This window comes from Varroa destructor, unplaced genomic scaffold, assembly GCF_002443255.2.
Source record: "Varroa destructor unplaced genomic scaffold, Vdes_3.0 BEIS01000004.1, whole genome shotgun sequence".
Classification (NCBI taxonomy): domain Eukaryota; kingdom Metazoa; phylum Arthropoda; class Arachnida; order Mesostigmata; family Varroidae; genus Varroa; species Varroa destructor.
The window spans coordinates 14,412,920-14,436,122 of record NW_019211457.1 but is presented as its reverse complement, the minus strand read 5'-3'; the positions used below and the strand labels follow the sequence as shown (position 1 = coordinate 14,436,122).

The following is a 23,203-nucleotide window of genomic DNA, read 5'->3' as shown; positions in this document are numbered from 1 at the left end:
CAGGCCAATTGCAGAGACGGACGCTAGCCGCTAATGCGGAGAGGGCCAAAAGGTTGCCTGGTAGCGGTGAAAGCGATTTAAAAAAATGCCGCGAAAAATCGTGAACAGACTCGAAAACACTGGATCACCGTAGCACTTTCTGGAAGGTGCGGGATTGCTCGAGATTGGTCACGAGATTGTTTCGGGAAACCAACCATATTATTGATGTAGACTGGCACTGAATTGTCCTATTGTAAAGTCAGTTTGACGTCGTAGATAGGCAAGATGACACGAAATTTAGATAGGTCTCTGTTCGAATGTGCGCGTCTGTCTGTCTGTCTGTCTCTGTATGTGCGTTACAAAGACATTATAACAGAGAGGGACGTATAACAAAATAGAAAAAAAGATATAGATACGGGTATAGACTTGATCAGCCAGTGACAGTCGACGGCGCTAGATTCGCAAGAAGGTAATGAGAGGAGTGCGCGGTCCGGAAAACAAGACAAAAGTGAAAGGAATAGGCTGGTGACTAATAATGATATTTGCTGCCGCTGTCATTGTCGGTCTGTAGAACAACGTAGGATTATTGCAAGCATAGTTAGATATGTTGGACTGTACCTTGGATATATTGTAGTTGACCGTGACTAACACCTTTTATCTATAGAAAACTTGGCGGTATATCTTCAATGAAGCAGCAATAGAGTTAGCCCCTCAATATGTAAAAGGTAATGCGTTAGTTTAGAAGTAAAGGCTAATCGTCTATCCTGTGCAAACGTAACATTGTGCGCATTTATGCCAGCCGCGTTATCAATGTATTATGCCTAGAGGGCTTTTAGTGAAGGGACATGCAATACGACAAACAGCGAAGCAACGACAAGAGATGGTCATTCAAACTCGTGCCTATCCAATAGCTAGATCTAATGAAAAAAAATTGGAATATTTAATAGAACATGATTAGATGATAGAGGCATAAGTTAAGTCTAGGTCCAAATTGAGCCGACTGCCAGGGGTTGTGCAATTATGTGTCGCAGGGAATAATTTCTAGATACATGCTAAATAGCCGGTAAAATTAGCTATAACGGTTAAAAGTCGCTAAGTACGTTTTGTACGCCAAATACGCAAAGTATAAACAACAATTACTGGAACGGCCCTCTTATGAAATAATAAAGCGCACATGTTGAATAAACTGTGTTTGAATCAGCGACTTTTTGGTTTACACATCATGTGGGATTTATTGGGGAGTAACATAGGTACGCGCAGTTACATATCTAGGTATATATATATTGTATTTTTAACTTTTACACATAATGCTGCTGACACTACACCGGTCGGTGATCTATTGTGCAAGAATGGAGATGGAATAATCACACAGTGTTATAATTAAAGCAACTTAACAATAACAAGTTGAAATGGAACATTCTTACACTATTTCTGTGTTAACGAATATGATCCTTTTAGTATATATAAACATACGATAATATATTCGTATGACTTTGCCATTAAAAACACTTGTTGCCCTTCAGCCCTCTTCTTTTAAATCTTTATAATTAGTTATCATTATAATTTTTTTTCAGTCATTATAGATGTGATTTTCTATAGTAAGAACTTCCTTCGGCATAAACTTGTACTGCTGTTTCAGCAAGGCCGTGAAGCTGGATATAGACATTTTGGTAGAATCTATACATGTATGCATCAGCCTAAGGTCGTTAGGTAGATATGCATTATATAAGAAAACCTAGCTGACATTTTTTCGATCATCATGCCATAATCTATTTTGATTTGACACTATTGATTCCCATCGGGAAAATTACCACATATTCTTTTTCGTGGCAATTTGCGAGAGCAGTCTGTAAGCTAGCTAGAATTCTAAATATTTATTATTCGAGTACAAAATTTGGACCAAATATATCCCGACATCGGACATTTAACGAGGCTTTTCTTTACCTAAAACGTTAAGCTCTGCTGAATTACGAGCGCAGTAGCACAATCGTACATACCTACATTGTGATCCGGGAATAGCTTTGGATACAAATGGAGCCAGCGGATATCTACAGAATGTTGTTCAAAACATAGCCTGGCACTTTAAAAGTTTAACGAACATGGTCGCTTTTGAGGATATCGTTATGTAATAAACAACTATACTTTGCTTATTTCACACTAAATCTGTAGCAAACAAACACACCGCGGAAATGGAAGCAACGGATTTTACAGAGAAATTTTACAATTCTTACAAATCGATTACTGTGGCAATTGATTTGTTATAGATATGTTAAATAAGCATTAATCGAAAGAATTAATCATAATGAAGGTACGATGGATAATTTTGCTAAATAAAAACTCCCAACCTCTGGCCTGCATGGAGTCATAAGATTAGGAGTTTTGATGACATGTCCGATTTTTTATTTGGTTGTATATGACAAAGAGTGATTACGGTTTTAGGGGAGCTGTACATTTAAATGAAGAAACAAATCATTAGAATAGCGTTATTTATTTGTTTGCAACTTTGTCAAATACCACAAAATACAAATAGGAATATTTAAAACCGGAATAACTTAGAATCATGTTCTGTTTCGCTCATCTTTTTCGAGTATTCCATAACGGTAAAATAATTTTTATCTGATATATTATGATAAGGGTAATAAACAGATCAACAATAAAGGTAAAAAGTATTACAAAAAGTATCTTTTTTTGTTATTAGCTTAATTAACCCTGAGGACAAAGTGGTTTTTGAGATCCAGAACGATTGTCTAGATGAGGCAAGATCAATATTTTTTGAAAATTTATTTGCATGTCGAGATACCATTCTGTACGCGATGGTATAAACATACATGTGGGTTTAACAATTTGGTAGACACTAGCAGTGTACGCATACTTTATACAATTTTATTTGTGCCCTTGACTTTCTTTCTGGATTTTAAGACCGATAGATTTGCTAACCAATAATCAACCTCAATCCAAGGCAGCACTACGTTCCATAGGCTTTTCTGACCTTCAAGAAGAACTACTTCCTTCAAGTTGAGTAGCCAACCGTTATCATAAGGGTTTTTGTACCTTAGACCCATAGCTTTGTGCCTGCATTTTTCGGCCGAATTTATTAGCTGCTCAATCGAAGTCTCGTTGGCAAGTATTAACCGGGTATGCCAGCAAAACAGTCCAAACACACAGAGACCAACTGTAAATCATCACATAGAGAAAACAGGGTGTAAAGAAACATTTAGGTGAATGTGCTAATCAGGCTCAAAAGCGAAAAGTAGGTTATATATCAACTAGAGATCTATTAACACATTTTTGTTTGGAGTAAGCGAAAGAAACTGGTAATAATAAGGAATAGAAATGAGAAAAATTAATTTTTATGTCCTCAGTGTCATTCCTAATAAAACGAACTACGATAATAAACAGTGTTAATGTAGACACCAAACCCGTACATATATATATATATATATATATATATATATATATTTGATGAATTGTAGCTATAATCATAATGAATGATATATATCATTCATTATGATTATAGCTACAATTCATCATAAAACACTTATCAGTCATTTTCAGGATACCTAATTTACAAATAACTTTTTAACCGAGTAATATTCGTAAATATAAATTCGCCAAAGTGTCCCTTAAGCGCGCTAGATATAAAAAAAAAACCCTTAGCGCAACCAAATTTTGGGCTAGTAGCCAAAGATTTCAAAACTGTAAGAGCTAGAAAAGCGCAAGAAGTCTAAAAAAAACTAACCGTTGGAACTTATCTGGGTAACTCTAGTTTTAATTGATATTCTGCTCTTCAAAATGGCTGTTAATTTCTATATAAAGATCCAGATATATTATAAATAGCTTCATGGGGCTTTTTAATGACATAAACCTACCCTCTTTCGAGATTGTTTTGCATCCCCAAAAATTTCCTCGATGTCTTTAGAGGCCGCATGAAAGCTGGCAATAAAAAAGATCATCGATTTCAGGAGAAAGAAGAACTATATAGTTTTAGTGAAAATTCGTCCTGCATTAATACATTAGAGAATATCAGATTTTCGCAAAATTTGTAAAAACGACGCACTGTTTTTCCATGAGTTTGCTGTTTGGTGCTAGAAAGAATTGGCTTTCTTTTAATAGCAAGAACCAGTGTATGCTCGCTACAACAAGCTGTTCATTCAAGTTTGTACAAATTTCATTGCTTTATATATATATATATATATATATACATTAATAATATATTAACCATTTTCTATCCTATTTGTTTTTGTTCACTCATTTCCTAGATAATGTAAGCCCGTTAACCCCCTCGTACCTCCAAGGACCATAAAAACCGTGTACCATACAACCCAGCGGTAACTTCGGGTGGCCACCCAGCGACCCAGGTATGTAACAGGCTTCTGTTCGAAATAGGTGTCATCTTTTTTGGTGGTCAAATGCTCGTAGAGGACCGGCAAGCCGAAGACACCGATGAATAGGCAGCCTAAATGAGATCGAAATTATATTTAATGTTAAAATGTAAAAAAGATAATCATGTTTTAGATTATTTAGATTAAAAGGATGTATTTGAAAACAAAAAAATGTATGATGAATTATTCATAGCGCGACCATAATATTTCAAGGTACGATTTTGTCGTAGCTTTTTTTAGTGGAAGCATTGAATATTCGAATATTATGACTTATACATCCGTTATCCTAAGTCAACTTCTTTTTCACCCCAGATCTATATTATATCATAAAATTCAGTATTTCAAGCCATGTAAGATGGTTATACTGATAATGAACGTTCGAATTAATCCCAATCGAACCTCTGTCTTGTATCTCAGCTATGTCATATACGGTAAAGATTTCTATTTGCTTGATGAGTGTGTGCACCTTTTACATTATATTAATCAGCTAAATATCTTCATTGAACCTCTTTTTCTGCTGGCGATTTGTTTTGGAACTGTAATTTAACCTAAACGACTGTTGTAAAAAAAACTGTGAACAATTCTTCTCCTAAAAGTATAAACGCTTCGATCCACCATACGACACAAGTCTACATTGCATTTCAGACTCGATTCTCATACAACGCTTTTGGTGAATTGTCTATGTAAGGGTGGTTTGGTTAACTGTCGCTATGGGAACTATAAATAAACTTAATATATCGGATAATATATTACCTGCAAGCGTGGACGCACTGAATAGGTAGAAATGTCGATGTGTGTGAAGGCCGACACAGTTGTTCAGCCACGGACAATGATGGTCCATGCGAAGTATACATCGTTTGCAGACAGAACAATGGTGCGCTCGGGGCGGTCTAGGAAAAACACACTTTCGGCACACGGAGGTATTGTCAGAGGAATAACTGTTGATTGTTGGGTATCCTGGATCAAGCACCACGCCCTGTGCGAAATGTTGTGAAGGTAAGATTTAATTTAAAAATTAACAAGTTGAGGCTCTAGCAGGAAAAGGTCTAATGATTAGCGTTTCAAAGCAATCAATTAAGACCTAAAAATGAACTACTATGATTATTTTAAGGCGCCTTGTTATCCTTTCACTCATACAGTTACGACCATATCGAAATACTGTACTGCTAAATCATTTGTCTGCAATACCTACAATGATTATTATAATAAAGATATTTCAATTTAATAATGTGTCATATATAAGCTACAAACATATTAAGAACATATTTATTTTACTCCCATTGCCAACAAACCTTATAGAAATGATACCACGCAGTGAACTGTAAGAAATGCCCGAGAATCAAAGCAAACCCCAGTGTATTTTGTAGCTCATGCCGAAGATACCATTCAATACCGAGGATGTAGCAAATTACTATAACTGATCCTAATAGAAGCACAACCAGTGCCACCAGATAGGGCCCGAGAGAAGCCGTAAGATGATCAAGAGGAACCAAAATTGGGTTGAGCAATGTATCTATTAAATAATCGAAATTTCCGACTGCATCGACGTTGTGAGTCAAAGTCTGTAGAGTATAGCGGGCACGAAAAAAAGCATCAAACGGGGTTCTCGCTGCGAATGAGCTCGGAAGTGTTGACATCTCCTGTTGATTACACGTTCTCGATGAATAACTGCAATTATGTTTCTTGAAAACCAGAAAAATTGGCCATGTTTGTAGTCCAACACTTTTATAAAGTCGAATGCAAAAGTTTTGATTTGAAGCGTTCAGTCAGTCCATTGCTACCGCTGGATAATAAGTTAACGCCTATTGGTTGAACTTATTAAAATAAAAAAAACGTTTAAGGTGTTTATGAAGCTAACAACGGCAGTGACTTCACTAACATTCACACTAAACTAAATGTCTTTTTATATACGTTACACGTTTTCCATTGTTCTGTCAACTGTCCGTTCTAGGATAGGCTTCGATACCGGTATTTAGAATTGCTTCAAAAACCTGCTATTACAAACGATTGAATACGAACAATTTGGATGGACCAGTTAGGAAAAGGATTATGAATATGTTCTTAACCTTTGTTATCTCTATTCAGATTTTAATGAAAGATCAATAAGCGTTTACGCCACTATTTAAACCTGAACCATACTATGTTCTTGCGATTAATAGGCAAACGCGCCACCATTGCATCATCGCTGGGATACGATATACGCAACACAGCACGCAATCCATAGAGATCTGCATAAGGAACCCAAACAAACGAGAGTATGGAGTCCATTTTGTGACAATCTTTTAGGCCCTATAATCGTCTCGTAATGACCCGTCCACTTCTGCATATGGGGATTCTGTCTAAGCAGTACCTAAATGATGCATTTGTAACTCTGCACATCTACTAGTCGCACATAGGGCTGTTGTCTACAACAGCAATTTTCCTTCGGAATCCTCGCGGAGTGCTAGTGCCCTTCAAGCTAGTTTATCTAACGCACTTTTGGTACATTAAATTTCCTAAAATAACGTTACGTTTCGATGTTTGATTTCACAGAACTTGATAATCCGTAGAAAATCAGCTGTACATCTGTATGCCGTACTTCACATCGTACTTTGCTTGCGTTGTTTCCATGCGACAGCATTTTCGTACGGGACAGAACGGGAGAGGGAAGTGCGATTTCGAGGAGCGAGAGAAACTGAGCTGAAGCCCACACCCTTCAAAAGCCTTAACACCACGTGCGTTTCGATGAGGCCCACCAACTGGAAGGACCAACAAGTGACGTAAATGGTGGAGTTATTATGTGAAAACATATTGAGTTAAGCTGACGTACGTGTCTACAGAATATTTTATGGCTAACGGAAGTAGTAATTTTCTACATTGTGGTCGAGAACGACGGGGAGTTCCCGGGGAGTCCAATGGAATTGTTTCGCTAGCAGTTCGTTGACCTTTGCGGTGCCACAAGAGGTGCTGTGCTGAGAGAAAGGGCAATAGCTTTGTAGGGTTCATCATCTTGTAAGGAACGCTAAAAGCTTATCCCTATAGCGAGCAGTATGTGGGTTTATACAGCGCTCTAGTTCAAATTTAATATAAGTGGAAGTGAAGAACTGGGGGATGTACTGTTGCTAAAATATGATCAAGAATATAACTCTCCGAGTTTAGTCTGATGCAATACTCAGGTTGAAATTAAGTGAGCGATTATAAATTCATCATCATGAAGATATTAGTATGGTAAGGGTTTTGTTGGCTAGATTAAAACATTTATTTTCACACAACAAGAGTCAGGGAGAAGTTCTTGAACAACAAACAGGAGTAAGACCAACGTGTGTGCCATAGCATTGCTATGAGAAAAACATAAATAACAACTCTAAAGGAAGAATATGTTGCCTTTGCTTTATGTATCTGCGGACAACACTTCGAAGATATCGTAATGACACCACTTCAAATGTTAAAAAGGTTGTATGTCTTGTTTATGTAATTGCTTCTGTCTCAATGAGTTCAGCTTTACATGAAGTAAGCAAGTACCATACGAAACCCATGAACCAATCATTTAATTGTTCTTTAAAATACACAATCCATTCGTTGTTATATTTAAAATTAATCTTTGTGTTATATCAGCTATTCGCTGCCAACTACAAACGCAGATAGCAAGAAATACTCATAGCTTTTTATATATCCGAAGCGCCATCATGCAAATGAACCGTAAACAAAAACTGAAAAAAGATGAATCACGTGACGATAGTATTTGGAACAGGCCAAAAACAACTTATCTGATACTGAGGTCTCAGCTGTAGGAGAGGCTAACAAAATGGATACTTTTGTGTTCCGTATATCTGATAAGTAATGTTAAAATAAATGACCATAGATTATAGTTAAGAATCTTAGGCATTACGCTTTGCATGCATTACTGCTACTGGTTCTTTAAGGAGATTATTTGTTTTATTATCCAGTTAATTTATAAAAGTGTCTACCTTGTACTAGAAGCTCGCAGCGAAGCGGCCATCTAAGCACAATTCGCATGTTATGTTTTATCTTAATAGAAAATCACTGAGGCGCTTTTTCTAATATGTTACTCCCTAAGCTTCCCGGCACCATACCTCGCCATCTTGTTATTGCAAAAGCTGCAAGCAGAGGTTTTGAAATTGAACGGCATGTAAACATATGGTACTGCTTAAATATTTAACAATATGTTATCTCTCTATGTCGTCGTAAGGAAAAGCGATTGCCTTAATCCAGCCACGTTTCTCCAGGTTCATGATGGAATAAGCCAGGTACTTCGCCTCGTATCGATCGGAGCGAGCAGTGCAATGACAGAGCATTGCATACTGATTTAACCTTCTTTAGCATGAAAACAGGAGAAACAAAAAATTGTGATTTCAAAATGGAAACATCGGAATGAATGTTTGCTGTGTTAAAGACACTCGTCGGGGACCGGAGCAACATAGAGTCATCCAAAGCGCTTGTTCACCGGTTCTTGTACATGCCTGTTTATCCTAAAAGTTGTAGATGTTCAAAATGGGAATTCCTTGCTCAAAACATCTAGTAAAAGTTCTGCGTAATTTATGTAGCAATAAAGTTATGCACCGTTATAGTACAATGCAATATTACCATAGAAAGATTTCGATTTATCCACAGGCAGTTCTCATCAACAGAAGTGTCAAAATTGTTGACAGGTATTTGTACCAATATTAATCAGCATATTTCTATCACTTAACAAAAAAGGAAATTAAGCTGCGTCGCTTTTATAACATAAATCTCTCCTACGCTTCAATACAAGTATATTTTTATGTAGGAATCAATAGAAAACAAATCCTTCACCATCTTTATCGTACTATTGACATCAGATTGCAAAAGCTGGTAATTATTGAGCATAAAATGCTATCGACCTACGCATAAATAGAATAATTACTATACATTTATGAAACACTCATTTAACATTTAATCAGTTATAGTTAGGCGTATCGAAAATGTGTGAAATAAATTTTTTGTTCCTGAATTCGTCTTTTAGCCTGTTATGAGCACGTACAGGCTGCATCTAATCACAACATGACGTACTCTAACTTCTAAGATATTTTTTAGCGTTGGTAGCAGCGGCGCTAACGGATGCTTGAGTAATTCGGTTTATCTTCAATTGAATGTTCGCCGTTATAATTCTTAAATGCCATTCTTTTCTGTATTCAATATAATTTAGCTAGAGCAATATGTCTACAATCAACTGTTCGCTTTCTTAAAATGGTATGGTGGCATAATTGCGGACGTGCTTTAATGTTACGCGAAGTGTACTCTATATGAATCATATGAACTCGTTTGTCTTTATATGAAATGTAGCCGAAAACTTTTTTGCGCCAATTAAATAAAACTTTTCTAGATGAGTTGGAACAGTAAGTGTGCTGAATTTGTAAGAAGTTATCGCATACGATAAAATTATTCTCTAGTACTGTGCACCATGTTTCCTTTTCAGATATTGCGGAAAACAAGTTTAGAATGTTAAACAGAAACGTGCTCCAGAAAACCTACTCAGCGACATTCCAAACAGGCTAAACCAGTCCTAGTTAATCTTACGCGTATGTTATTAAATATGAACAAGTCTACAATATACGTCGACAGAATAAAGAAATACAAAACGAGCTTTCTATTATATTGTTTGACACTAAATGGAAAGTATAATATTAGCAATCCCTTTTTACGTAATGAATTCGTGTCGAATGTCCAGAAAAAACATTTTGGCAAAAAAAAGTTTTAATTAGGACTATTTAGCTGTCCCATAAAATGACAAAAAAGTTATTTATCATTCGGCTCTTCTTTAAAAATGAATCCGAATTATTACCTCTACTAATTTTCCTTGTGGTGTATTTTCCACTGTATTGCACGTGGCGTAACTTCGTTCAAAGCCACTAAACGTTTGACTTTTTGGAATAGTACAACAGACTTTTAAAATTTTTTACCAATATCTATTTGATACCAGCTTTCATCATTGCATTCCGCCTGACACTTCCTTTTCAACTATTACGATCCATTCAAATCACTGATACCATTTACCTTACTGTCATTTTTTGCCAGTTCCCCTTGTTAGCATCTATCTTACAGAAAGCTCAAGCGAGATGGTACGATTTCAACACAATTCCAGTATTGCTATGCCTTTTCTGTTGACATAAGAGGCCAACACTTTAATAAACACGTAGCTAGGCCAATAGCCTGCTAAATAGACAGGACATGCACCTCAAAACCGGTTTTTTCTATCTTAATTGTTAATATTAGGCAATGTGTTTCGCCATTCTAGCTACATAGCACATACAGTTAAATCACTCTGTGAAGTCCGCTTTAGCTATTCGTCCCTGCGCCCCTATTCGAGAGCGGCTGTGCTATACAGTTCTTCTGTGTGTCTGATCTCGTTTGTGTGACCCATCTAATTACCCGACGGCCACTGCGGTCGCATTCGCACGCCCGCGCTAGATTGGGAAAGGACAACCTCGAACCTGGAGAGGGCCGCTTGTATGAGTCGACACTAGCAGCTCCGTGTGGTTATTATCCATAGACTCCTGTCTGAGCTATTTGTAGAGTGTTCCGTGTCCCGTAGAAACGAGAGTGGCAGCGTAAACCCAAACAGCCGCGTCCTGAATGCTATTGGCCTTCTTCAGTTGGGCCTCTAATACCTTTTACATTGTTGTTATCTGTAGAAGAAATGGTGGTAGAACCCGTGGTCGACCAGATGGAGTCGATGTTGGCGGCGTCAGTGCTGTCTGTTGTGAACTAGCTGCCATACCGGAAGCTAGGTAATGGGATAATTCAGAATTGTTTCGGGCCTGTTTCTATCTGGTAGAATGTCTGTAATGGCTCATTGGCTGTCAAGAGATCAGAGGCTGCTAATCAATATAAATTGAATATAGGTTATTTGGAATAAAGAGAGCGATGTGGCATTGTGGATTACCAGGAGACAAACCGGTCTGTCTGTTTCTCAGAAGCGTGTTTCGCGTTTTTTCACGGTAGCAACGGTCGACGGCGGCAGCGGTGAGACTGACATAAGACAGTTGTCAGAAGTCAGCCACCACGTGATACCGGACTAATAGTAAAAAGAGCTGAATGAGCCACAGCAGAAGCAGTCACAATGTCGTGCGGAACCAAACTCCTCCTATTTGTTTCGTACGATATTTGTCTTTTTTGTACGCAAGCAGTTTAGTATTTCATAATTTTTAAGCGATATATGTATCATATTTTTAGCATAAGAACTCTGTTGTTGAGCAAGTGGACAAGCATAAGAAATCAGGTGAAGTAGACACGTGCATTTGAATACCATTAACAGAAAAAACTGCAGTGGCCGTAAGAGCATTAGTTTTGTCCGGAGAAAACGGCGTCAATATGGCTATCGAATAGAATTAGCTGAGTTTGTGCGCGAACAACGTGTTACTGCTACTACCGCAGTGTTAACGTTGACCATCACAATGGAGATGTCAGTAGTGAGACTGTTAAGGTTTCGATTGGCGGAATCAGTCAATGAACAGTGACGTTTAAAAGGGTTCATTTTGAAGAGCACCCAGAAATGCACAATTGCACAATACTCCCAGTATAGGGCTGCAGTACATGGCGATTTGCTCGGTCGAACCTCGTCGCTCTGGCGGATCTGACGAATATCATTCACGATACCGCAATGGACTTGCGCGCTAATATTGTAATTGCTCCCTGCTACGATCGCGAAACAAACTGGACTTGGTGAAATAGTCTTCGCATATCCTCAAATAATGTATGACCACTGCGATGACATATTTAAGCCTCGTTTCTCCTTCGACGACATTAACAATAACAACAGCAATTGATTGTCCATAGAACGCGCACAGTTACTGCATACCATATACATAAATGTTTCAACAGGTCCTACTCGTTCATAATTAGGCCGCGTTTCCGTATACGCAAGGCGTCACTGACAAAATTGACAAGTCGCTTGCTAAGGAGTTTCAAATAACTTGGCCAAAGCAAAAAAACGGTATTCGGTCGATAAAGCTTGGGCCCCGCAACACAATGTCATGTGCCTTATACCTCTGCGCGTGCCCGAATTGGAGACTTCTTCTTACCGATCAATTCAATTGGGTATCGAGATGTAAATGAATCATAGAAAAATATATTGATTCTAATATGATTATCCACTATACATAAATCAGCATTCTATTGAATAAAGAAGAGAACTCGAGCTCTGGTTTTCGCAAAACAAACTCGATTCGTGCCATAAATCAGGGCATGTCAGACCAAGCTCGACGACTTTACCATGGCTATCAGTGATTGGTGTGAACTTCGCCGTTTGTAATAAGAACAGTTACGAAAAAAAGGTAACAGCTAAATAAAGGCGTAACTGCCACCGAAAACGAAGAACAGATCGGAGATGAATAGAGAGAAACTTCGTTCGAATGAAACCAAGCCTATGATTACTGTATCATAGATCAATAATCCCGCATTAACATAACATGGCATAGATGTAGAGTACACTAAAGATGTATTTCAACTATTACTAGATTATTTCAACTATATTATACTACTAGCTGTAGCGGAGCCGAACACGACATGTATGCGATAACTATGAAATCGCTATAAAATCACGGAAATTTGCTACTGTTGACATTCAAGATATACGTCGATATATTATAGTATCTTCAGAATATCTGAGATATACATGTAAAGAAGGTGTGCTTTGTCGTCGTGCCAGAAGCAGTTGTGATAACAACAATAGTAGTAAAAAGTCGTAACAGGCAACCAGTCGCCTAACAGCTTCCTGTGTTGGATGTCGACGCCACATCCGTAATACATAATATATGTGTTACTACTTTTTCTGCAATACTTCAATTCACCGAATTTTTTCGAGAAGTTTTTTTCCTCACTCCTGCGTTTCGTAGGAGCTGAACATAGCTGTGCTGACAAAGAGTGCATATTTGCATCAAACCGGCGCGAGGAACACCGGCCAACTTGTGGACTACCCCCCACAGAAGAATTTGGCAAGAACAGAAATAATTAGCTATGTAAAAAAGACGGAGAGAACAAGAAAATGGTAACAGTCACCTGCGCAGCTCAACAGCTGTAGAAGAAGTCAGCATCTGAAGAAAAAGCAGAATAAAGAGTCAGCTCCATTAAAAATCGCCGTTGCCGCTACGGGTGCCTTCCGCGGGAAAATCAAAGTTCCAATGTGCATCATCTTTTTGGCCATGCATCTGATTGACTAGTCCTCGGTGTAGTGGTAGGTGCTATCCAGTGGGTGTAAACGACAGACATAGCTTTCTACATGTGTTTTGGCCATCCACTGGCAAACTTGCCCGTAAGGCCCGGCTTGTCAACCAGATTCGCTCGGAGCTAGACTTGTTCGAAGATCCATTCGCCGGCTATTTTGGTGTCTTTCATTCCTTTGTTCCTGTGAGAACAGAAACAACAATATCATAATCAAAAACGTTAACTCCCGTGCTGAGACATCGCAATACATTACACGACGCTGGATACACCCAATAACAATTTTGGTTGTTTATCGCCACGCAGTTCAGTCCGTTCGCTGCAAAATCAATCCGCCGTATGGGCAAAGAAAGCCCGAAGCTACAACAACACCGAGAGGGGCGGCAGCGGCGATCATGCTACAGCCAAGTTGAATAAAGCCGGCTACAATTTGCCGTTAGGAGCTTCGGTGACTGGCGACGGCAGCAACTGGAGAGTGTCGCTATGTAGCAAGGGTCTGTATCCGTATGTGGGAGTAGCAGTAGCACCAGGACGAATGAAAATCATGATAGTAATCGCTACTCATAATAAGCGACGCCGGTGAAGCCGGTGGTAAGCCAGCCAGCCAGCCAGCCAGCCAGCCAGTCAGTCAGCCAGCCAGTAAACGTCGCCACGGTCGAAGTAACAACTGGGAGCTGTCCCGTCTCTCAGCAGCTGTCGTTCATAGTCGCGGATTTGTGTCGTCTTACCATCCTTTTGTACCACTAGCCACACAGACATAAGGGACAGCGAGTATACGCGTGGCTCCAATGCTGCCGTTCGTTCTGTAGTTGTCTATAGTCGGTAGTGGTGTTGATGGCACGGGACGTTCACGGGGGAGGCAGGCAGCAATATTCTTGTACAAACTGACAGAACAGGATCTGCAGACAGGCAGAGACGGCCCAGTCGATTCCATCTTCTGGAGAGGCTGCCGTTTCTTCAGCTGGTGGACAACAACGGCGGGACAACGGAGTGCGGCCGGGGCAATGCTGACTGTGGCGGTGCTGATTGTGATGATTTCGGTGACAGCAAGGCTGCGGAAACCGTGGTGATTGGGATCTTACTAGCAGGAGCGGTTGACGGTCAACGAGTTGAATTGATTCTGTAGTGTTTCGACGGTTCTTTGCGTTACCCAGCCGTTAGTGCGGGCTGTCTCTTTGGGCACCCCCGAAAAGCCCAGCTATTACAAATGCCACTAGCTCTACGCAGTCACAAAGCAGAAAACGGAACGTCCACAGCGGAACCACGTGCCGCTGAATCAGAGTACACTGACAAAACACGGTTGTTGCTTAGCATCGTCGTTTCGTTATACGGAGGAAACGCACACACCTGAACGGCGAAATCGTTCCGATGCCTTTGCCATAATTGTGCGCCATTCTGGTGCACGGGTTATTGCGTGCGCGATGATGCGAACCTCGCTACAAGATGACGACACCTTCCGACTAAGAAGCAATTCAATGACGCTGCCAGAGTAGTTACAGGCAAAAAAACGTTCAATTTCAGACGATTCTATCATTATCACTGCCATCCGTCGGTGTTTAGAGTCGAACCATGATTCCTTAACGATGCTCGTAGTCATTTGTTCCATTTCCGGAAACATGCTTCATCACTGATAGCTTCGTGTCAAAACGGACGGCCACAGCTCCTCGAAACTGAGACTACCCATCGCTCGTCGTTATCTTCATAAACCAAACGTACTAAACACAGAAGCGTAATATAGTTACAAATCTGTAAACGGACGTCATACAGGAAAACACACAATAATCAAGTAAAATGTCATACCGTTTTCCGTAATAAGAAAAACTATTGAGGCATCGCCAATAATTGAATAGCCGTCACGTTACACGTGCGCGGTCTAGCGTTTGTCAACAGTAGAAAACAGTGAGTGTTTGCGTATCGACAACAAGGGAAGGGTGCCAGTGTGTGTAAGCTTCCAGAAGTGTTTGTGCGGGTCGTGAATCTGTGTCCATACTAAACGGTGAATACTTTTTTCCGCCACGTCCTGTGCCCACTAAAACATCTTGCACGGAGTTATCCATAAGGCACCGATATGTACGTGAGCCAGTAGAACACGCTGAGGTTTGACCATGAAACATCTAATCTTACTGTGTAAGATCGTTAGCCAGTCAGTAGGTGCATGAAGGTGAATTCGGAAGAATCATCGCTGGCCTTGGCCAACCTATCGGTCGTGGAGTGTGCTAATCGTCGCATCCATTGCCTCTCGTTGGTCTTATTCACCAGGTGTACATAATGGATACTCAACGAATCGATCGAATGCGGTGATCATCTGCAACTGCGTAGATCTAAAACTGCTACCGATCAGGTTAAGCCGAATGCAGCGTATCTACCCAGTACGTTTATATGTTAAGGTAAGCAGAAATTTTACTTTTTTTTAGGGTCGGCGACGCTCCGCCCCCTAACCTATATAAGTCGTTCGTCGCGAAGGTGATCGAGTTTGACACTCCACCATAGGCACGATTACCATTACGATACCAGCATGTACTATCAAGAACAGAGAAGAACATCGCGTTTCAAATTATGCCCGCCATCCATGACTTCTGTTTTCCTTGGACTATATGATAGTCTTTCCGAGGTCGCTTCCCTTGATCCAACCTTGATCGATTTTCACCACGCTCTGCGTTGACTGGAGCATTTCGCACGGGGTTGTTCAACCGAACCGAATCCGGAACTAGTTTTATTCGCTACAACAGTCTGCAAACTCATATTATATAATTCATCTATCTGTAAGTAACCGTTGCAAAAACAGCAGTGATTCAACTTACTTAAAATTGCTCAAGTTCGCGGAGCTATTTTTCTGTTTTTTCTTTTGTGCCTAGAGTAGAAGCTGGCAGATGCCATCAATGGCCGAGCGCGCAACAGATAGATGGACAAATACAGACCGAGTACAACTGGACAGGCTGACGGCTGACACGAAATAAGCTTGTTGTTGTATGTGTTATATGTGCCGAGCAAAGGACTAATCTGTAGCGGAAGGACCAGGGTGACCTATTTGTGGGACGGCGTGCACGTTGCAAGGCAACACGGCACATATGAGACCACCTTTCACTCGTCGAGCTATCTGAGCTTGCAGAATAAATTATAGTAATAATAAAAATGCATCAGAGAAAAAAAGTGGCGGGAAACGATGCTTTAGTGCACGCAGGATTTCCGATCTGGATTCGTTATCTAGTCCAGCGATACGATGCTAGTAATATTTTTGTAACAACATCGGGCGCTAATCGTAGACCGTTCATATTAGCGAACGCGTATAATTTGTATTGTAAGAGAAGTCCTAAGTCGTTATTATAGATAGAAGCACATTACTTATGACTGTTAAGCACAATAGAGATAGCTGTGTACCCGAATTGCGTCATAAAGACGATTGGATGAACGACCCAAATCTTGATCTCGAGTGAACTTTATGTGGTATCAACCGTTGTTTTAGAGCGATAACTAAGCAATACGAAAACCTTAACACATTATAAGATTCTAATAGTAACTGAAATTGAAAACTGTTCTACGATTTCCTGCAGATATCGTAAACTAAATCATTAAGACTACAGCATATACAGTATGATTTAAAATATGCTTCATTTTATTGAAGTAATATCCATCATTGTTCTAACTCAATGCCTTTGTCGTTTCACGGCTCCTCGCAGTCTTTGCTGGTATTTTGATAATTCATATATATATATATATATATATAGGTAACCCAGTGTCAACGCGCGTTATATCGTGCATTTGCCATCGAAACGGGGCACACTTTAGTCAAGTGGGATTATTTGCTTGCTTTCACCCTGCTTCAGTAGCACATGGGAAGAATTTTTCAAATAATGGACGTTGGGGGGGGGGGGGGGGGGTTAGAAGTCTTCCTAAGAAAAGTCGTTTTTTATTTAGCATCAAACCAGCCTCGTATCGGTTTAGCTCAATCGAAATAATTTACTCGTTAAAATTCGAAGATTATTGGGGACGCATGTAATGCTATAATGCTATAGCTAGTAGTTGGATTTGTTTGATGTTTACCTTAAAATTAACACTGAGTATCCCAGCAGACAATAGGCAAGCTAGCATTGGGTGGTCGGCCATATGTTAGGTACACGTTTAGTCGGGCATATAGGAGTAAGGTCATTGTCGCCTCTCCCTATACGCATACAAAGTCCTTAAGAACCATTTTCATAGACTTCTGTTGGCTGTATCAGCTCGTCCGCATTCGTGCGCCTCTGCAAATCTTTGCGTCAACTCTTCTGTGCGATGTATCTCCTCTGAACGAAACTACATACTATGGTACATTCAGGCCTTGTTCGACTGAACTCTAGACCATATAACTGAAGTAAAATAAGCAGTACGTATTGTAGAATAGAAGAAGAAAAGAAGCAAATTCAATTTTCACGCTGTTAATTCTGAATGTTCCGTTGTAGTTAAGCTCTCGTTCGGTAGAAATGTGTCTCTTCACTTTCAGTCTAGTCATAAATCGTTTTAGTCGCCAAAAGGTAACTTTTTTCGGACGATTTTATAATATATTTTTATTTTGCGACAAACGGTTATTTGGACTTACGCTCCGGTATTTTGCACTCATTTGTTTGTTACGCAACTAAAAGGTGTCCTATAGTCATTGGCTGCAAAACGTCGCGACGTAGCCATGTACCATCGTTGAAGCGACGTGTTAACCAAAAATATGGTGACTTCTGGACGCAGCACTGTTCAGAAAATCTGATCCAGCTGTCCTCCACACGGACGAAACGGCGGACGATATCTTACCCTATCAATGAATCGAATTGTCCCTTAAGCAAGTTCCGATTGCAACGTTGTGCGTTTCAATGAGGAGCGATACATGGTGCAGTTGTTTTGATGGCACGAACTGAGGCTACCTACACCTACGGCCCGCAAACGATAACCGTTCAACGATCGCGTTTGTCTCAGTCCAAGTTTTTGTTTGTATTCATTTATGGCTTTTATTTAGTTGTTCATTTATAAACGTATGTTGAGAATTTTATTTATTATTTTTATTGTTATTGAAGAATAGCAATAAGGGCTACGGCTATTACTTTAAGTTTACTATTGCGCCTATAATCTATGCTGTGTGACAGGTTGTATATCGCATTTATAGGGAAACTATTGCTTGTATTGGTATATGTGTTATTTATAAAACGGTATCGGCATATTGTAGTTCGCGACACGACTAATCTAAACCCGCATGACTAATAGCATCAACATGGCAAACAGGTTTTTGCAGCAGAAGTCTTCCTGCATAGTAACTTTTCATGTCTTTAATGTGAATGGAATTTTCGTTCACATTAGAGACACATTATTTTATTAAGCACAGAAACTTCAACTTGATGTCATCATTTTGAAAGCTATGGTGCTTTACCCTCAATGGGCTTCCTGCGTACGATTTTATTCCGCTGACGCCATAGGCCGCTAACCTTGGCAAGTCGGCAGTTCCTTTTTCTAATAATGTGTCGTGTATCTATATGGTGATATCAATAGATATAGGTACGCGGCAGCCAGATCCGTGTAGGCGCACGCGACATATCAAAGATGATACATGTATGCCATCCCGGAAATCTTAAAGTGGTAGAAAGTCTCAAAAAATATCTTCCTTCTGCTATTAATTTGTCCATTATTTTTTTTTTTGCAAAAAAAGCCTTTGCTTTCAATGCCGATCCGTTGTACAAAAATAGCTAAAAGAAGGCACAGTAGAACGACTCAATTCGGACAGAACACTTAAAATTGTTAGATCCCAAACAACATTTCGTACAAACTTCACGCGACAAATTAGTAACGTGAGTAACAGTACGCATCGATGTAACTATTCAGGCATGCGATGTCTCCAATGTAAATCCGTTGAATTTGCCTTTTGGCAAGTTCTCGATAAATATAAAAAAAAAAAAGCAACAATTAATACACCGGCGTCACGTTTCTTTGGAATAGCCGAAAAAAAGAATTCGCTGTTAACAAGATGAGCTGACGTTGGTGTGCCTGGAGCCTTCGCGTCGAGAGATGACGGACCAGACGAATCCTGATGAAGTAATGCCCCGAGGAAAGAACAAACTGGACTATTTACGCAAAATTGGTCCTCTCCGTCCATCGATCGGACTGTCATGTATTTGCCGAAATTTCTAGATGTGATAAATGACTAATTCGTTTGTTCGGTGATTCGGTATGTTGAAACGAAACGAAGGCAGGAATAGGGAAGGCTTAGCTAGTGACGAATTGTCTTTGCTGTTCTCTTACCGAGGCATTGGGTGTTAGGTCTTAATGTGATACAGGCGTTTAGGCCTTTGGTGACGGCGATATATTGTAGGGCTGGTGAGGATCTGCAAGAACCAATGTTTGCTGTTGGAATAATCCCTAACAAGGACTCGAGCACCGGCATGTTTCTGTTTCAAAATTTCCAAAGGAAAGCACACTTCGAACTCGAATTTTAGTCTTAGCTTGAAAACGTCGAGATAATCTCTGTCAGAACTATGCCATTGGTGACACTGACGCAGCTAATAAGTAAACTAACCTCAATATTTGAGTACAATAGATAGGATTCTTGTCAGATGCGCGGATGTCTTGTAACGTTTCCGTCTATAGGACTTATCTGGCAGTCCGAAATCGTGGCCAGAAAACGAAATGTTTTGGTAATCTGCATTCATCGATAGATGGTAGCGATAGTCGGCGAACCTCGGTCGTGCTAGACGGAGCAGCAATGCATCACTGCTTTTACAGGTATTACATTTTCTACCTTAGGTGTGTATGAAACCGTTAAAAAGCCGTTAGGAGCTCAGGTGTAGGACTAAATGATTATTAATTTAGGATCGTCTTCTTTTTTGCGTGTTAATCGATGCCTCTATACGAGACCGATAGGCATGGATATCAGTTTGGTGGAAAACTTCCGACTCCTTAACAATCATGGCGCATTTGCCTATTCGACCGGAGAGATCTATACAGTCAAATACGACGGTAGATGCTTTAGTAAAGAGGGCTTCTGAACGGCAAACTTAACTCATTATGTGCCCAACCATTAAAATATTCCGATATTTTGAGTGACCGATCGATCCCGATGGCGGGCATAAAACTAATAATTTTTGCCTCCTTCTATTGTAATGGTCACAGATACCGTCGAGATATGAATTTGAGCGTTTACGCTCGGCTGATGACATTTTTCTGTTCTATTTTTGGCGTCGTATGCTTTGATACTCAGCTAGAACTGTCTGTCTTAGGCGCCGATAGACTTTTTTTACGATTCACGGTACGGCGACTGGAACCTTCCTATAGACGAATTTGTCATGTAACATGATGAGTTAGAATCGCGGCACGGCTGTAAAGCGTAGAAACAATGACTTACCTGCTTGGATCGCGGTTTGATTTTCTATCAGACTACTTCAAGCAGATTCTGAACATGCAGATCTGCTAGCAGCGCGCTGTTGCCTTCCCTTTAACAAGCTCTCAATCCCTAGTCATAGCTCCCTCATAATAGATAATCTCTTGTCAGTCGCGGTGCTACGTTCTTCTAACAAGGAATAGCTAGCCGCCGCTGATAACTGCGGCTAGTAATGGTTTCTAGCCAAAAGAATTTTTATACATCCTTACAGATTTTGTTGTCAATCGCTGTTACCGAAAACAAGCTAAAAAAAAAAAAAACCTAAATTCTGTTGTCCTAACTTGGTTTACTGTCTAGTTCGATTGCGATACGTTCCATGCAAACTAGCTAAGACGACATTGTTACAACTACAGCTGTGTCAATTATACTTATATTCTATCATTAACTGTTGTACAGGTAAAAATGTATGTTTCATTCGTAAATGAAGACCAGTGCGAGCCGAAAGTAGGTTAGAATAGAAGCTAAGAAAAAGAAACTCGTGCGAGGCGCTGTGACCAATCTGTCCCTTCCCTCTGTCATAGACGTGTGCCAAATGGCAGGATCGCTAAGAACATTTCTTTGGACCAGCGAACCTTGAGGTTTCCATCAGATTTTTAGAGATAAAGAAGTGATCTGGAGATTCTATCAGAAATCAAAAGAAAGATGCAAAAAGGCATTTATAGGCAAAAATATATTTATTGTACTTGCGAACTTGGTTGGCTTTCTATTTTCGTTCAGGGTGGTTCCAGTTGAATTCTACAAGCGCAGATTATAGTTTCCCAGGCCTGATTTTTTGAATGACTTATTAACCCATTACCGACAGACATACAAGTTTTCTACTTCGTTACTTTTAGGTATCTTACAGGATAAAAGGCTTCGTTTAGACAAAGATGCCGACTACTTTAGGTCACGGCTCGACTAAACCGAATGGTTCTATTCATCCGAAGCAAAAAAGAAATAAGTAAATGAACTGATGCTGGTAGTTGTACCACCGATATGTATTTTAGATATGTACATTCAACCTTGTAGCTATAAGCAGCAACGAATGGATACGTCCAAGCCACAATTGAATCCGTCTTGCTGATATCAAACGGACCACTTTGCTGTTTACGCAAGGGCATTTGGCATCGACGTTTCGATTAACTAACTGAATAATTTCTGCCATAAAGTGTCTAGTTTAAAGCATCTATAACAAATGAAGTTCACGCATGACGATCATATGGATGTGTTTCTTTTAACGTGGCTCATCGATAGTATCGTCGTAGGCCATGTTGACTAAGAACTCTATGAACAAATATATTTAGCTAAAATAGGAACCTTTTTTTTCTTGACGGAGACATCGCTGTCGTCAACCAGACAACAACTCGATAACCCGAAGCTTCTAACCGTTCATTAGTGTCATCATATTTACTATACGGACCCAAGAGCTTTAGCTCCCGTAATGAGCCCTCTATAGCGTTCTGGCAGGTATATTCATCTCAGTTTTAAAATGCTTTAGTATATATTGCTCGAAAGCGGTACGATCATCGTATTTTTATTATTTGTGAGAAGTACAAACAACGTAACGCTGTACGCAGCAGAACTAACACATTAAGGGTCGACTTGGTTGTGCTGCGGCACAAGGACTCGGTAAAATCTCTGAGCATCTCGAAAAAACGGAACACAATCACAGCAATACAACTTAAGCTGCTTAGCGCGGAATTGGGTCAGAAAGACGATCTCTTCACAACGTGAAAGTTGTGTGAACGATAACCCTTGTTTTAGGCAGCGAACGAACTTACGTAACGCAAACTGCACATATCCGAAGTGATCTCCACCTTCTAGAGGAGACAGTTCATCACCTTTTTAGGGAGATAGAAGCTGTTGCCGAACCGCAAAGCTCAGAATGTACAGAGCAGGATATTGCAAAATGCCGTGATCTTGTTCAAGCGACAGGGTTTCATATGTTTCGTTTTCTTCCCATGATTCTCTCTCGCTTGTCCCCTTACAGCTTTTTTACAGCTGCCCTCAGCTTTCCTTGTTTTCGAAGGGCAGCTGAAGTCCTTACGCCTTGTATTACCGTCAAAAACGAAGGCTGGCTTGTGCCACCACAGTAGTAGGTCTACGCCCACTTGCAAATTTAGACAACCTCGCGCGACCCTAATTTCAGTAGGGAAACGCGTTATTACTGCACCATAGTGAGTACTGGTTTTTGAAGCTTACACTCAATTCTATCTGTAGCAGTGGAGATTAATTCGTTATTTATTAAGACGCATTCCATTTCTGAGCCTTCAGATTTGTATCATATATATATATA

The 23,203-nt window shown here is 39.9% G+C and overlaps 2 protein-coding genes and 1 long non-coding RNA gene across 13 annotated transcripts in view; 2 read left to right on the top strand and 1 right to left on the bottom strand.

The window, feature by feature from the left end:
* LOC147755874 (uncharacterized) overlaps nt 1-9,716 on the top strand; it is a 48,078-nt gene extending 38,362 nt beyond the window's left edge. For 3 of the 4 annotated variants that reach the window (XR_015325891.1, XR_015325892.1, XR_015325894.1), the window contains 3 exons: nt 4,239-5,357; nt 6,521-6,616; nt 6,894-9,716. This is a non-coding gene — a long non-coding RNA (uncharacterized LOC147755874). Of the gene's footprint in view, nt 1-187; nt 449-4,238; nt 5,358-6,520; nt 6,617-6,893 lie in introns of those variants that run through there. The other variant, XR_015325893.1, reaches the window with a different exon arrangement.
* On the bottom strand, nt 2,452-7,150 carry LOC111249669 (palmitoyltransferase ZDHHC16-like). Of its 4 annotated transcripts, none has more exons than XM_086986316.1 (6): nt 6,952-7,150; nt 6,501-6,589; nt 5,654-6,043; nt 5,115-5,337; nt 4,268-4,435; nt 2,452-3,151 (listed from the first exon to the last, which is right to left on the bottom strand). In XM_086986316.1, exons 1-6 carry the CDS (start codon nt 7,148-7,150, stop codon nt 2,853-2,855), a joined length of 1,368 nt encoding a protein of 455 aa, XP_086842442.1. In that variant the 3' UTR covers nt 2,452-2,852. The 4 variants fall into 4 exon arrangements, with proteins under 4 accessions (XP_086842442.1, XP_022659584.1, XP_022659585.1 ...); XM_022803849.2 differs by having other exon boundaries at nt 6,872-7,001; XM_022803850.2 differs by lacking the exon at nt 6,501-6,589 and having other exon boundaries at nt 6,952-7,092.
* A 6,070-nt stretch (nt 9,717-15,786) lies between the features above and the next one.
* Nucleotides 15,787-23,203, top strand: part of Invadolysin (leishmanolysin-like peptidase, invadolysin) — a 72,272-nt gene continuing 64,855 nt past the window's right edge. For 2 of the 5 annotated variants that reach the window (XM_022803837.2, XM_086986314.1), the window contains exon 1: nt 15,787-15,928. Coding sequence is in view for 2 of the 5 variants with exons in the window: in XM_022803839.2 (XP_022659574.1) it covers nt 15,893-15,928 (36 nt within the window). In the remaining 3 variants the exon portion in view is untranslated. The remainder of the gene's footprint in view (nt 15,929-23,203) is intronic. The other 3 variants (XM_022803838.2, XM_022803842.2, XM_022803839.2) reach the window with 3 other exon arrangements.

Coding starts and splice junctions, on each gene's coding strand:
- LOC111249669 (XM_086986316.1), bottom strand. CDS start 7,150: ATGTTTTCACATAATAACTCCACCATTTACGTCACTTGTTGGTCCTTC. Junction 5,338..5,653: donor CGTGGTATCATTTCTATAAG/GTTTGTTGGCAA, acceptor CATTTCGCACAG/GGCGTGGTGCTTGATCCAGG. Junction 3,152..4,267: donor GGTTTTTATGGTCCTTGGAG/GTACGAGGGGGT, acceptor GATGATTTACAG/TTGGTCTCTGTGTGTTTGGA.